We start from the raw sequence: 14,091 nt of genomic DNA, 5'->3' as shown, positions 1-14,091 counted from the left end.
TTCGCCTCTCAGGATGCTTCCTTCGGGCGGCGGATTCTCCTTTCTGCACAGGAGCGTCCCCACCCTTAAAGGATACTGCTTTGGGACATCCCCAAGGTATCCTGTGGATACCCTATGGACCCTGAAGTAGAAAATATGAGATATGGTAAGAACTTACCTTTGTTATCTCTATTTCTACGAAGTCCATAGGGTTCCACAGGACTCCCGCCCTGTCACACCTGTGCTGCAGATGGGCTTTGCTCTGGTCACCGGTTTTCCGTCTCCCTCTGGTGAGAATGTGATTCTTGTATGTGTCCAGATCTTTGTTCTCTCTCTTCCTTCTCCTCCTTCGGCCTATGGCTTGGTAACTAACTGAGGTGCCTTGGCCCGGGGGCGGGGTATAGGAGGGGGACCTAGTGCATCCTGGGAGGCTGAAAGCTTAACTCTTTGGTGCCCTGCGACTGACGTCACACCTATACCCCAAGGTATCCTGTGGAACCCTATGGACTTCGTAGAAATAGAGATAACAAGGGTAAGTTCTTACCATATCTCATATTATTCCAAACAACGGAGTTCAAATAATCTTTTCAAATTTAGTAAACCTGGCTGCTATTGGGCTGAATATACCTGTAAGCACAGCTGAATGTAAAAGAGTATTTTCTACGCTAAAGTGAATTAAAACCTATTTAAGGAATGGCACGAAGCAGAGCACACTAAATAAACTAATGCTTTCATCAGAGCAGTGATTTTCAACCTTCTTGAACTCTGGGCACAACGAACAAGATCGTAAAGTTGCCAAGGCACATCATCTGTCCCCCTTGGAGAAAAACACACATTGGTCCCCACGGGGGGAAAAAAAACACATACATTAGCCTCCACATAAAACAAAAATAAAATACATTGATTTTTTTTTTTTTTTAATGGGGGCCAATCACACTATCCCCCACTGAAGGCAAAACAATTCACATGGTCCCCACATAAAAACACAACTACACTGCCCCCTCAGAAAGCAAAATAAAACACACTGGCCCTCAAATGATAATAAAAAAAATCACACACTTCCCCTCAGAAAGCAAAATAATATACATTGCCCCCACATAAAAACACAATTATACTGGCCCCCACAGACAGCAAAATAATACATATTGACCCCCTACATGGAGTTCCCTATCCCTCGGTAACATCTAGATGCCCTTTTACTGGGCAGATCCTGACATCTTCAGTCCCTCAGCCACGATTGGTGCAGGCTTGTAGCAGCTGTCACTTTCACTGCTCATTAGCAGTGAGCAGTACTGTGTGGGCGGGACAGCAACGCAGCATGCGTGACCTATGATGTCACACCGCCGCGTCTCCATTGGTACGGCCCGTGCCGCGGTTGAACCACCCGGAAGAGCTCACCGCTGCCTGGGCACAAAGTTAAGTTAAGCTGCCGCGGGCGTCTCCGGGCGGCGCTTTTCTTGCGCCACACTTAGGAACTGCTCGCGGTTGAAAATCGCTGCAGTGGACGGACAAGATCATACAGACTGTGATAATACAAAAGCTGCCCACAACTATGCCTCTAAGAAGAGAAGAAATGAATATATAAAATGTTAATCTGGAGTATAAAGCAATATAATGTCAGGATTTGAACATTTCTTTATTGCAAATGCCCCAACTGGCTACTTCTTGATGCCGCCCAACTGGCAAAATTTTCTAGGGAGCAAACTGAAAACTACTCTCATACTCCTCTGTAAAGCTAGCTACACACTGGCCCTGATTCAGAGGCGCTCTGAATCAGGGCGGGACGTTTTTCTTTTCTCCAGGCCACTCGCTAAGCAGTGGGTGACCACCCACAGCTTTAGCGGACGGCCTGGCGATGGTCTCGATTATCGCGACGAGACCCTTGTGGTAGGGTCTCGTCCACCTCAAGCCCCAGTGAACTTCCTGCTCTAATAGAGCAGGAAGTTCACTACTGACATCACTGGTGATGTCATGATGTCAGTAGGGCCGCCCACAAACGGCAGGCGTTCAGGAACGCCTCCGTTTGTCCAGCCACACCCCCTGCACGCCTACAAAACTGGGCGAGCTGTCAATCACAATCGACAGCCGCCCCTTCTTGTAGTGAGTCCCGCAGCGAGTGAAAATTGCACAAGTGGTCAGGCGTACACAGTCTACGATCTGCACAATATATATCGTTCCACTGTGTCTGAGCGATCTATATCGTTAGACAGATCGCATAGTGTGTACCCAGCTTAAGAGGCCTGAAATGGGGAACCTTCTGTGTTACTTTTGATGCAAACCCACATTTCACATGTTGGGGTTTAGCTGGCCATGAGACGTGCTGCTGCTATGTGACAGTTACCAGGGTTTATTCCGCTGTACCTTAAATCGTATTCTTTGCGTTTTTAACTGGAGGCTTTTTTCTCATGACCAGGCCATCAGCAATTATCAAATCACATGCTTCAATTCTTGCAGTAAAAACAGGATCTGGAGTGTCACAGAAAATAATTTGACTGAAGGCAGTATCGAGGCTGCCTGTTAGATCAGCTTTAACTGAACGAATGCTGAACGCTTCCCCCTGCAGGCAGAGTCCAGAATGTGTCTGTCTACTTTCTAATAAGCATTTTGTTGTGCATTATCACCTACTTTTTTGTTTGCTAAAATGTTGGGGTTTTTTTGTTTTTTTTTATTAATCTTTATCGTTTATTTATAAAGCACAAACATTTTGGTGCACTGCTCACTGGGGGAATAGAAACATTGGCAATATATCTTCTTGCTGGGGTTTATAATGTATAAGGTGGATGATACAAAGTGGGTTCTGGATTGCATAAACCTATAGGAGAGTATTTTGTCAAGCGCTCCGTATTACTAATACTCCTTTTCCACCAAAAACCAGGTTTCAACCCAGGACACTGAGCACGGGTCGAAGCAGGGTTTTACCCCTTTTACGTCGGTGGCTGCAATTGGGCTATTTTCTAGGTCTAGCCATTCACGCCATGTCCCTGGTCTTCCGGCGTTACAGTGGACGCTTGGAGATTATGTCATCTCCAAGCACTACTGAGCCAGCCAAATTTGCTGGTTTGAGGAATGACTAGGGTCATCGTGACCCGGGTCACACCGTTTACATGGCACCATTACCCGGGTCCTTCCCGGATTCAACTCTGGTAGTAACTAAGGTCAGATTCCCAGGTCACTCGACCTAGATTTTTTTTCAAGGACCCTTTTGCACCAAGCCGCTATTCGGGTAGTTTTTGTCAATGGTTTCGATTAGGATCACAGCACCTATTGTGTTCACACTTCAAAATAGGGGGGCACGAATGAGCAAGCGATAAAGATGAGATTATATTAAAAAAAAAAAAAAAACCCTCTGTACTCAATTAGAATATTAGCATGGTAACCGCAGCACTGTGAATGGCTGCTCAGCCAATGTGTTCAAGTCTATGTGTAAACAAGTTTGAAGTATAAGGTGCTGGACAACCTAAATGTATATTGTTATAAATAGTTATTTTCCCCCATAGTAAGCCTAATTTATTTTTTTTTCCCCAGAGATGCAAGATGCTTTTGCAGACACAAACAATGATACTGTCGGACAAATTGTAAGCTATATAATGAAAAATGAAGGTATGTCTCCCTTTATAAGCCTTTGTAAAGTTTTAGTATTTACAAACAACATTTCTCTCCAAAACCAGCAACTAAATGATGAGGCCTATCGCGGTGCTCGTAAGCCAGTCGGCAATGCAGGACTAGAGATGTGTCCACATACATCTATCATCCCTGCGTGTTAAACAGAACTTCTAGTCTTGCCGTGGTGTGACTCTGTGTCTTTTTGTGCAACTTTTTGCGTTAGTCGCATGCAGCTATAATGGCAATCGCACACAGAATATAGGCATGCCACATATCCTTTTAATCAGCATAAGCTGCTTGTGCCTCCTATTTGGATTGTTTTGCAAATAAGACACACTGTAAGGGAAAATGTCACACATAAAGATGTCCACCGATATCAAGGCACACGGCGCTCGCACGTTATGTGTAACGCGACTTGTAGCGCACAGAGGATAGATGTATGTGGACACATCTGTAATATCTGGTCTATATAAATATTTAAACGCTATATGGTACCAAGTATAATGGGCTAAGCCACACTTAGATGAGCGATCTCTTCTGGTAAGACCAATGTACATAGCCATACGTCTTGCAAAGTATAATATGCTCTCCATACCTGGTGCTATGTTTTAAATGGCATATCTAATATCTAGTATAAAATGCACTCCCACAATTATGTATTTACTTACCTCTGTATAGTGGAACACAGTGCTCCAGCCTCTGTGCGGGATCCTGATCACAGCAGTTACCAGCCATCCTCGTGCTGTTTCCTGCATTGACCACCGTTATAAGATAGTAATAGAACCGGCTGCTAGTTGTTAGTCAGACAGAGGGGAATAGTTTGGGTGCGCAGTGCGTACACACGAGAGTCTATCTGCATTAGCTGCTAAAAACATTTTGTCAAATGACAATAAATGAGGTCCATTCAGGAGCTGTGGTCTCTATATACTGTACATAGGGGCTTATGGGGAGATATGTAGAAGCAAAGCTAAAAAATATAAAAGGAGACCCACTTGCTCCTGAGCACAATCCATGTTGCAATGCAGGTTGGGGAAATGCATGAATGTAGCGCTCTATAACCTTGGCACACTTTTTCTTTTTTTTTTACAGTGAAATTTTAAATGAAGGCAGGACACCCCTCTCTGCTCACTCTAAATTTGCCTCCCTGCAGTGCAACATGGTTTTGCCCAACTTTGGCTAAGCCTTGAGTAGTTTAGATTTCTTATCCAGTTTTCACTCCCAGCATTACAGCTCTCCTCTCTATACTGTCAGTGCATAACTGGGTTCCAGTACAAGTGGGGCTTCCTTGGGGAGTTGAGGGAGACGCCCATGTTTTAGTGGGGTCTTTCCCTAAATAGAAATAATTGGAAATTTAACAATGCACTTGGTTTCCTTTTGAGTTTAATGACCTATAATAATGAATTGAGCTATTTAATGGAAATACAAGATTATTGATATTGCTTATAGAACCTATCTGTATTTATGATTTTTAGACGTTTTAAATAATTGGTAAAAGTCTCCCAGTTGTTTGTGGTACATCATCAGTCAAGCAATATGGTGGAGCTCTGTCTCATTGTTTTAGGATGCAGCCCCCTAAATATTACTGTCTTTAGACATTGCTGTCTATGTGTACGGTATTGCTAGTATCTTCCCTTTCCAAACCTTTTATTATTAATTAAAGTTTCACTAAGTTTACATAAAAGTTAAAGCTTAACTTGTGGGTATCTGTTTACCATAACCGCCAGGGTCTCAGAAGCCTTCAGTAGTCTAGTACCTGTTTCCTCCATGCTGGCTTGATTCAATCATACACACATGGGCCTTATTCAGAGTCAGTCTTAAGTGCAAGTTAAAACATTTTTTTCAATCTCCACTTACAGTACATTATATTTACTTTTTCACCCGTCTTTTTACAATCCGAGGCTGTAATGGGCGAGGAAACACAGGAAGCTGGTGTGAATGTGATTGCGGTAGGAGGGCAGCCACAACGAAAGTACAGTAAAGCCGCATACAAACGGGACGATGTGCTGTATGAACGATATTGGTGAAAGATTTCCCTTGACCTCTCTGTAGTGCAGGACAAACGATATTGGATGTACACACACACTGATAGATCTCTTCAGTGAAGTCATCCTGCCACATCTCTTAACAGGCAAATCTTGACGATATCGTCCAAATTGGCCTGCATGTACGATAGTAAAAACAAAGATATCGTTATCGTCCATCGGGAGCATGCGTTGTTGGTCATTCATTACGCATACACGGAACGATATAGTTATGGTTCATATCGTTCAAAGATATCGTTTCGTGTCTTCTGGACGTGTAGGCTGTTGCTCAGACAAACATGGCTGCTGAAAGGTCTGAAACTCAGAGCCCATTTCAGAGGTGCGCACAATTTGATTGCAATAACGATGCTCGTGTAGCTGAACGATTATTTGCCCCTGAGCATGCAGGAGAAGTTCCAAAAACCCTATGACACATGCGTTACATAGAGTGTACACACAAAGATGCTGTTGTGATTGGGATGGACTGTATCAGATATGAGGTGGCCTGAAGTGTACTCTAAATAAAAAAAAAAAGTCTCATGGGCGTTTCACAGTCCTGTAGATGAAAGCGGCTGCATTCTCAGATGCAGAGCTGCAGCCAAAGAGGCCATGTTCACATAGAGAAACTGTACCTGCCATGGCGTACAGAGACGCTGAAAGTGGATGTTTCAGTGCTTGCTGATTAGACGCAGGCTACCGCACCAGGAAGGGGGGCTGACTAGCATATGCATATAGTCACAGCTGGCAATCCAGCAGCATACGCAATAGCAGCATCTACCTCTTAATCAGGCCCTCAACCCCTTGGAAGGGTCTAACTTGCGTCAGCTCTGACCAGGTTGTAAGTGTAAGAGTTGATAGTGATGACTGTAAAGTTGATAATGATGACCGTCTCTGGTTGGAAATGTGAAAGACACACCCATGTATTCAAATACATGAAAACTTCAGGACCTGTGCTTAAAAACTCTCGTTTTACAGAAATAAAGAATGATTCATGCACAGTTTGGGAAGGGGAACATCTGTTTATTCAAGATGACATGGGGAAAAAAAAGCTATTTGCGTCTGCTTTGTGGAGCAATTCACATGTTCAGAGCCACTTGGCTACTTATTAGCTGCACTGTCAGACCATCAACTTCAATATGGTTTCAATGTATTCCACGATTTTAAGCAATTTTCTGTGCTCTGTGAAACCATGCCACCAATAGCAATCCCTCACCCAGAGACGACAAGGGGAGGGAGTTGCAGCTGCGGATTTGCACATATGCCACTGGTTGAATAGGTCACAGACTTGGGATTTTCAAAAATATTGCGACCGTGCTTCCAACAGACTCTAATTAAGGCCCATTGTCTGCCGCTGCCTTGTGAACGCTATAGTTCATGCCAAAGGGCATTTTACAGGGGAAGGGAATTAAGAGCATGTTTGTCTGAAGTAACTCCCCATACAGAATATGCCGCAGACTAGACTAGAACCACTTCAGGTTCCTCACCACATTCCATTTAGGTAAAACTCTGTATCTTATTTTAGCTTTGTCATTTCCTCCCTATATAAATGGTTCGTTTTTGAATGGAGTTCTTCAATTATCTCTGTGTCAAGTATAGTTGGAATTTCTCAGTGCCTGATCATGTGACTTGACCCTTAACACTGGACTTGTCTCTGCAGCAAATGCTGATGTTCTGAAAGCCATGGTCGCTGACAGTTCAATGGTGGCAGATAACAGCTTGTATGATCCAGAGAGGTAAGTGTCACTAGAATAGCTTAGACCATGTGCTTTACACTCCATGGTTTCTGTGTTTTCCAGACTTCGCCTCTACAAGCGTATCATCATCCCTTATCACAGAATAAAACAGGGGTCAGACTGGTTAATGCCATTTCATGCAGTGCTGTGGTTCATTGCGCCGAACTTAGAATGATGTGAGACTTAATAATAACACTTATTGTGCCCAATCGACTTGGTCTACAACAGTAAAGTAACCTAATTGCAACACATCATTGTTCTGAACCCAGCTGCCATGCTTTATCTTTTTGCCCTGACTAATAGAATAGATCTAAATGATCAATAACTCTTAATTCATATTTTATTTCTTAATGATTGTCTGAAGAGGTTTCCATAGCTGTTTCAGTTGTTAGAGCAGGAAATCTGTTTGCGTTACACGCATCCTGGTTGCGACCCAGCTGAGACCCCTTTAAGACTGGCGGCCGGACTCTGCTCATTGCCGGGTTGATGACCTCACCGCCATGACGTGCCGAGTCGACGCTAAGAGATGAGATCATGTCCAAGCGCCGGCTCTTCCGATGCTGTAAACGGGTCACACTGCACTGCGAGCCAGGTTGAACCCGTGTTCAACCCTGCTTGTTACTCGGGTTGAAATGCCGGGTCACTTCAACTGGACCCTTTCACACTGCTGCGAGTTCACGTGACATAACCTGGGTTATTGCTGGCAGTGTGAAAGTGCTGTTAGTGTAACATCTTAACAAGACAAATTCCTTTAAAGTCCATTAAGTACGTTACAGGTTCATCTTTTTTTCAGCAGGCCCGTAGTTACCTAATGTTCGATTAACATAATGATAGCTTGTAATTTGCCCACAACCTCCCCACCCCCTTTTTCCTTCAAGTACAGGACTATTAGAATAGTTTTATTTTCTTGATTGTAATAAAGCTTTTATGGACTGTGCAGTTCTAATATTGATACTTTAATAGTGAGTGTTAATACTATATTTGGCAATACCGACTTCTTCCATATAAGTAGAAGGGAAGCGACATGACGTAGCTGAATGCAGATATTGAATTGACAGATTGTAGCCTTTTTTTAATCTTGAAATGTTTTTTTCTTTGCTGTGCCTCCTGGAAGATTTGGTGAGTGTCTTACCTTTCTGGTGTGGGAGAGGGGGTGCGGGGACCTTTGATGCTTGAAAAGGTTGTGCCAGATGCTGCAATTGCTCACTTCCACGAGGGTGGGATAATTCTGTATTTCTGTGGGCTTTCACATATGACCAGTTTCATCCCCCGGCCTCTGTAGATGTCATTGCCCCCTAATGACACTTTCACCACATGGATAGGTTGAAAAAAAGTTACTGGTCCATTGAGTCTAACCTATTGTAAACTCTGATTCCATTGATTTCTCATTTGATAAGGAGCGGCGCACTGGCAAACTACACCTGGGGACTGGGCTGAAAAATCACTAGGAACATGGGGACAATCTCTGTGAATACAGCTATACATATTTACCATGAACCTTACTGAGGAGATTAGTAGGCTGCTTCCTTAATATGTTTACAAGAATTAAAAAGATTTCAACCTGGTCTGCGCACAGCAGCCAATAATGGGAGTTCTCAATACTAATAGATGTCACCACACCCAAAAATATTTATACACACAAAGAGTAAAAAGAACTAACACCTAGGCGCTTAGTAAACAAATCCAGATAATTAAAGGTATATATATCCCTTTTCAAAAATGAAGTCTTTATTTCTTAATTGCTCTTCTTGTCCTCTTCTTTCCTTTTATTTGAACTGGAGTTTGATGTTAGATAACTTCTTCCTCAACGTAAGTTGACATGTGGAGAGATATATCCAGATATCAATCTTCAAATATATATTTGGTCACAATTTAACAAAAAGAAACCCTCGTGACGTAATAGCGTACCCCACAGCAGAGAGAAGGTGTGTATTCCTCAAAAGGTTTCTTTAATAGGTACCATCACCCAAAGATTTCACAGAAAACGACAAGGAGAAAATCCTGCGTACCGTAACTCACATTCAAACGGGTAGGGACACCACATATAAAGGTTTCTTTAATGGATAGTTATAGCAGGCGTACCCAAACTCACAATCAGAATAGTGGTTATGTATTCGTAGCAGTTTCTTTTTGTTCTTATTCCCCTTCTTCCTTTTCTTTTAGTAATGTATTCTCCCAATAACGTGATGGATAAGTGCCATATCAAAAAGATTTATTCGTCAATATAGACTCCAATACCACACAGTACATATCATGAAGCATCAAAACAAAATAAAATTATGAATTTAAAAACATATAAAAAAAATAAAAGATCTCCCTTGTGGGTAATGTCACAACACAGAGTGAAATATTCACAAGAGTGGAGTCACCACAACTAGAGCGGACATACCTCAACCCAGGGGATCATGAAAAAAGGGTCACACTTCCTTAGTCGACGCGCGTTTCGGCTCGTGCAGGAGCCTTTGTCAAGACATATGGAATAGTGTGATAGACTGTTATTTAAACTACCTCCCACCAATCACTGCAATCCACAGGGCCAACCCTCTTAAAACTATCCAATCGATGTGTGCCCAACTCGCATGTTTGGTAACCACGGATGCCGTATAAACCGGAAATAACTGGAGAATGGTCTCACTATGAAACCAAAGGAGTCCTCCGCATCGCCCGCCGGGCGGAAGTGACATTCCGGCAGCTGCCGGAAACTGTGTTTGCGTGTCATCTAACCGGCTGCCGGAAACTATGTTTGCGTGCCACCTGACGAAAACCCGTGGAACGCATAGGCTCAATTAGTACTTAAATTATATAAATTTCAAGCCCAGGAGTAGCGTATGATTGGTGGTTTACAAATCGCTAAAACATAAGATAGTGTTGACATGAATTATAAATGTCACAAATCACCTAACTTTACACAATAAAATACATAATTAAAGACATAGTATAATGTATCTAAAACACTCATAACGGAAACTTTATTCTAAGAGGATAAAGACATCCACAAATGCATCCATCTCTGTCCTCCATAACGAAACTTCATATGAAACGATTGCAATGAAGTGTTCCGATCTTGGTTTCTCAGTTTTTTCAAAATAGTCCCAGGTGATATAACATCTTCATAAAATTCCATAAAAAACAGGACAAAAAGAAAACAAAAACCACATTAATGACCGTATTATAAAGAAATCTGAAGGACAATCCAAAAACTACAAAAACCATTTTAACTCAAAATCTTTGTTTAGCCCCCAAGGTATAAGTGTCTTCAATGAAAAAATACACTTCATTTCAGCCTTTGCTAACATTGTGGCTGTATCCCCTGATCTCAAATTGCCCCTTATGACTTTCAACCCGTAAAAACCAATTATACCATCCGGGGAACATCCATGGAATTCTTTAAAGTGTATTGAAAGAGCGTGAGTTTCCATACCTTTCTTTATGTTTCGTAGGTGCTCACTTAATCTAATTTTTAGTGGTCGTGAAGTACGACCAATATAAAATTTGTTACACTTGCATTCAGTCCCATATACCACATTTTTGCTATTACAGGTTACAAATTCTTTTATGTGAAAATCCTTTTTATTAATCCGGACCACTTCTATTTTATTTCTTCCATCCCCTTTAATAGATTTACAACCTAAACAAGCACCACATCTATAAAAACCTTTTGATAAAATATTTGTTTTATTATTAGATGGTTCAAGAAAACTCTTTACTAATTTAGTTTTAAGATTCGGGGCTTTTCTATAAATACATATTGGTTTATCCGGTACCATTGTACCCAAAATGGGGTCTCTCTTAAGGATCCCCCAGTGTTTTTTAAGAATCTTTTCAATATCTCTATATTGTTTGGAATAATCAATAATGAATGCCCATTGGTACTTATTATCTCTAGAGGGTGATTGACGTTTTTTATTTTGGAGAAGGTCTTTCCTTTCTAAAGCCTTCACTTTATCCAAGGATTCATTTATTCTATCTTCCTTATATCCACATGCCTTAAATCTAGCTTTCATTTCTTCAGCTTGGCTGTGAAAAACTTGTGGATCTGAACAATTTCTCCGTAACCTTTTCAACTGGCCTGATGGAATTGAATCAAGCCAGTTATTATGGTCGCAACTAGTCATATTAATGTCCCTGAATCTGTTGGTTTTTATCAGAATTATCGAGACTAGATCGATCTCCCCTCCATACAAAAAAAATATCATCTATATACCTGCGATAGGACACCAAGCCCGCCCCAAGCTCGCCAACACCCCACATGGCTTCCTCCTCCCACATGCCCATGAAGAGGTTGGCATAGCTCAGGGCGAACCTGGTGTCCATCGCGGTACCTGTCTTCTGCAGAAAATACTCATCCTTAAATAGAAAATAATTATTCGTTAAAATAAAATTGATCCCCTCCAAGAGAAAACATTGCAAGTCCTTTGATAAATCGGAAGTACTAAGAAAATGTTTAGTGGCTGCAATCCCCAAATCGTGACTAAATATCGTATACAGGGAGCTTACATCTGATGTTATCATATAAAAATTATTTTCCCATTGGATTTTTTCCAAAGATATTAAAAAATCCTTTGTATCTCTTAAGTGGGATCTGTTGCGGACTACTAGAGGCTGAAGATAATAGTCGATAAATTCCGACAAGTGTGAGGAATTAGGATGAATGACAAGAGATAGATATCAACCAGTGAAGAACCAAAGAAATAGAAATAATAAGTATGAAGTTAAGTCCAGAGGAAGTGATGATAGGAATCACCACAAGTTAGATGATGATTTCTCTGTACATTGGAATGGGAGACATGATGAAGATAGATATATGCTAAGTCCTTTCTCACACGCCAATCGCTTTTCACCATTAAATAGGAGACGTACCCATTTTTTAGAGGAGAGTCCTTATCGAAAATACCACAAATAATAAAAAGGAAAGTACGGGGGAAAAGAGGGGGGAAATTAAAAGCTGAGCGTAGGAAGAAGGGTAAGAAAAGAAATAGAAAGAAAAACAAAAAAACTAGAGATATCCAACAAAAGGATAACACATGTTGAAAGACACGTTATTGTCACAACAATATTCAAAGGTTAAAATTTTCAACCTTAGCTCGCATGTCCTGTCCAAAGATGAGGAATCCTTACTAGAGAAGGGTTTGAAATACGCTCCAAATCATTACATCAATCCCTTCAATGTTTATGTGGATACTCAAAGATTTATTCGTAAATTAACGATAAAAAAATTATTCCATAATGAAACCTTGACGGAAGAGACATCTGTCATTCCGTTTCATCCGAAATCAGTTTTTTATCCACAGCATGTAAGGGGCCCATTTTTGGACACTTTTAATGCTTTGGTTTCCGAAGATCTAGAAAAATTGAATATTAATAGGCAAAATAACAACAAAATACAAAAGAAGAGTTGTAATTTAACAGTAAAAGAAAGAGCAGCCCTCAAAGATTTAAGAGATAATACAAATCTTATTGTGAAACCCGCCGATAAAGGCGGAGGAGTGGTGATCCTAAATATTGGGGATTATGAATGAAAGGTTTACAGACAACTACATGATATAAAAACTTATAAAAAATTACGGGGAGATCCCTCAAAAGCTACTTGTAGTAAATTGAAAATTCTGATAGATAAATATGAGCATAAAGGCACTCTTACTCACAAAGAAGCATTGTTTATCATTAATGATAAACCCATTACACCAGTGATTTATGTATTGCCAAAGGTGCACAAAAGTTTATGTAATCCACCGGGACGACCAATTATTTCCGGTGTAGATTCTATCTCCTCAAACTTGTCGGAATTTATCGACTATTATCTTCAGCCTCTAGTAGTCCGCAACAGATCCCACTTAAGAGATACAAAGGATTTTTTAATATCTTTGGAAAAAATCCAATGGGAAAATGATTTTTATATGATAACATCAGATGTAAGCTCCCTGTATACGATAATTAGTCACGATTTGGGGATTGCAGCCACTAAACATTTTCTTAGTACTTCCGATTTATCAAAGGACTTGCAATGTTTTCTCTTGGAGGGGATCAATTTTATCTTAACGAATAATTATTTTCTATTTAAGGATGCGTATTTTCTGCAGAAGACAGGTACCGTGATGGGCACCAAGTTCGCCCCGAGCTATGCCAACCTCTTCATGGGCATGTGGGAGGAGGAAGCAGTGTGGGGTGTTGATGAGCTTGGGGCGGGCTTGGTGTCCTATCGCAGGTATATAGATTATATTTTTTTTGTATGGAGGGGAGATGGATCTAGTCTCGATAATTTTTGTAATCATCTAAATAAATATGATAGGAACATCCTTTTAACTTTTGAAATTAGTCAAATAAGTCTCAACTTTTTGGATGTGACAATTTACATAAAGGATGGTCGAATGGAAACCAAAAATTATGTAAAACCAACAGATTCAGGGACTTACATTAATATGACTAGTTGCCACCATAATAACTGGCTTGATTCAATTCCATCAGGCCAGTTGAAAAGGTTACGGAGAAATTGTTCAGATCCACAAGTTTTTCACAGCCAAGCTGAAGAAATGAAAGCTAGATTTAAGGCATGTGGATATAAGGAAGATGGAATAAATGAATCCTTGGATAAAGTGAAGGCTTTAGAAAGGAAAGACCTTCTCCAAAATAAAAAACGTCAATCACCCTCTAGAGATAATAAGTACCAATGGGCATTCATTATTGATTATTCCAAACAATATAGAGATATTGAAAAGATTCTTAAAAAACACTGGGGGATCCTTAAGAGAGACCCC

General features: G+C 40.9%; 1 protein-coding gene across 1 annotated transcript in view; it reads left to right on the top strand.

Annotated features, from left to right (window-relative positions):
* The window catches only part of RELL1 (RELT like 1), a 71,798-nt gene that overhangs the window by 38,450 nt on the left and 19,257 nt on the right, over positions 1–14,091 (top strand). The window contains exons 3-4 of the mRNA XM_088442016.1: positions 3,505–3,579; positions 7,261–7,336. Of these exons, the coding sequence (XP_088298142.1) occupies positions 3,505–3,579; positions 7,261–7,336 (151 nt within the window). The remainder of the gene's footprint in view (positions 1–3,504; positions 3,580–7,260; positions 7,337–14,091) is intronic.

Source organism: Taudactylus pleione, unplaced genomic scaffold (genome assembly GCF_031769625.1).
Source record: "Taudactylus pleione unplaced genomic scaffold, aTauple2 ptg000302l, whole genome shotgun sequence".
Lineage (NCBI taxonomy): Eukaryota > Metazoa > Chordata > Amphibia > Anura > Myobatrachidae > Taudactylus > Taudactylus pleione.
Note: the sequence above shows the minus strand (reverse complement) of the source record. Positions and strands in the feature narration are given on the sequence as shown.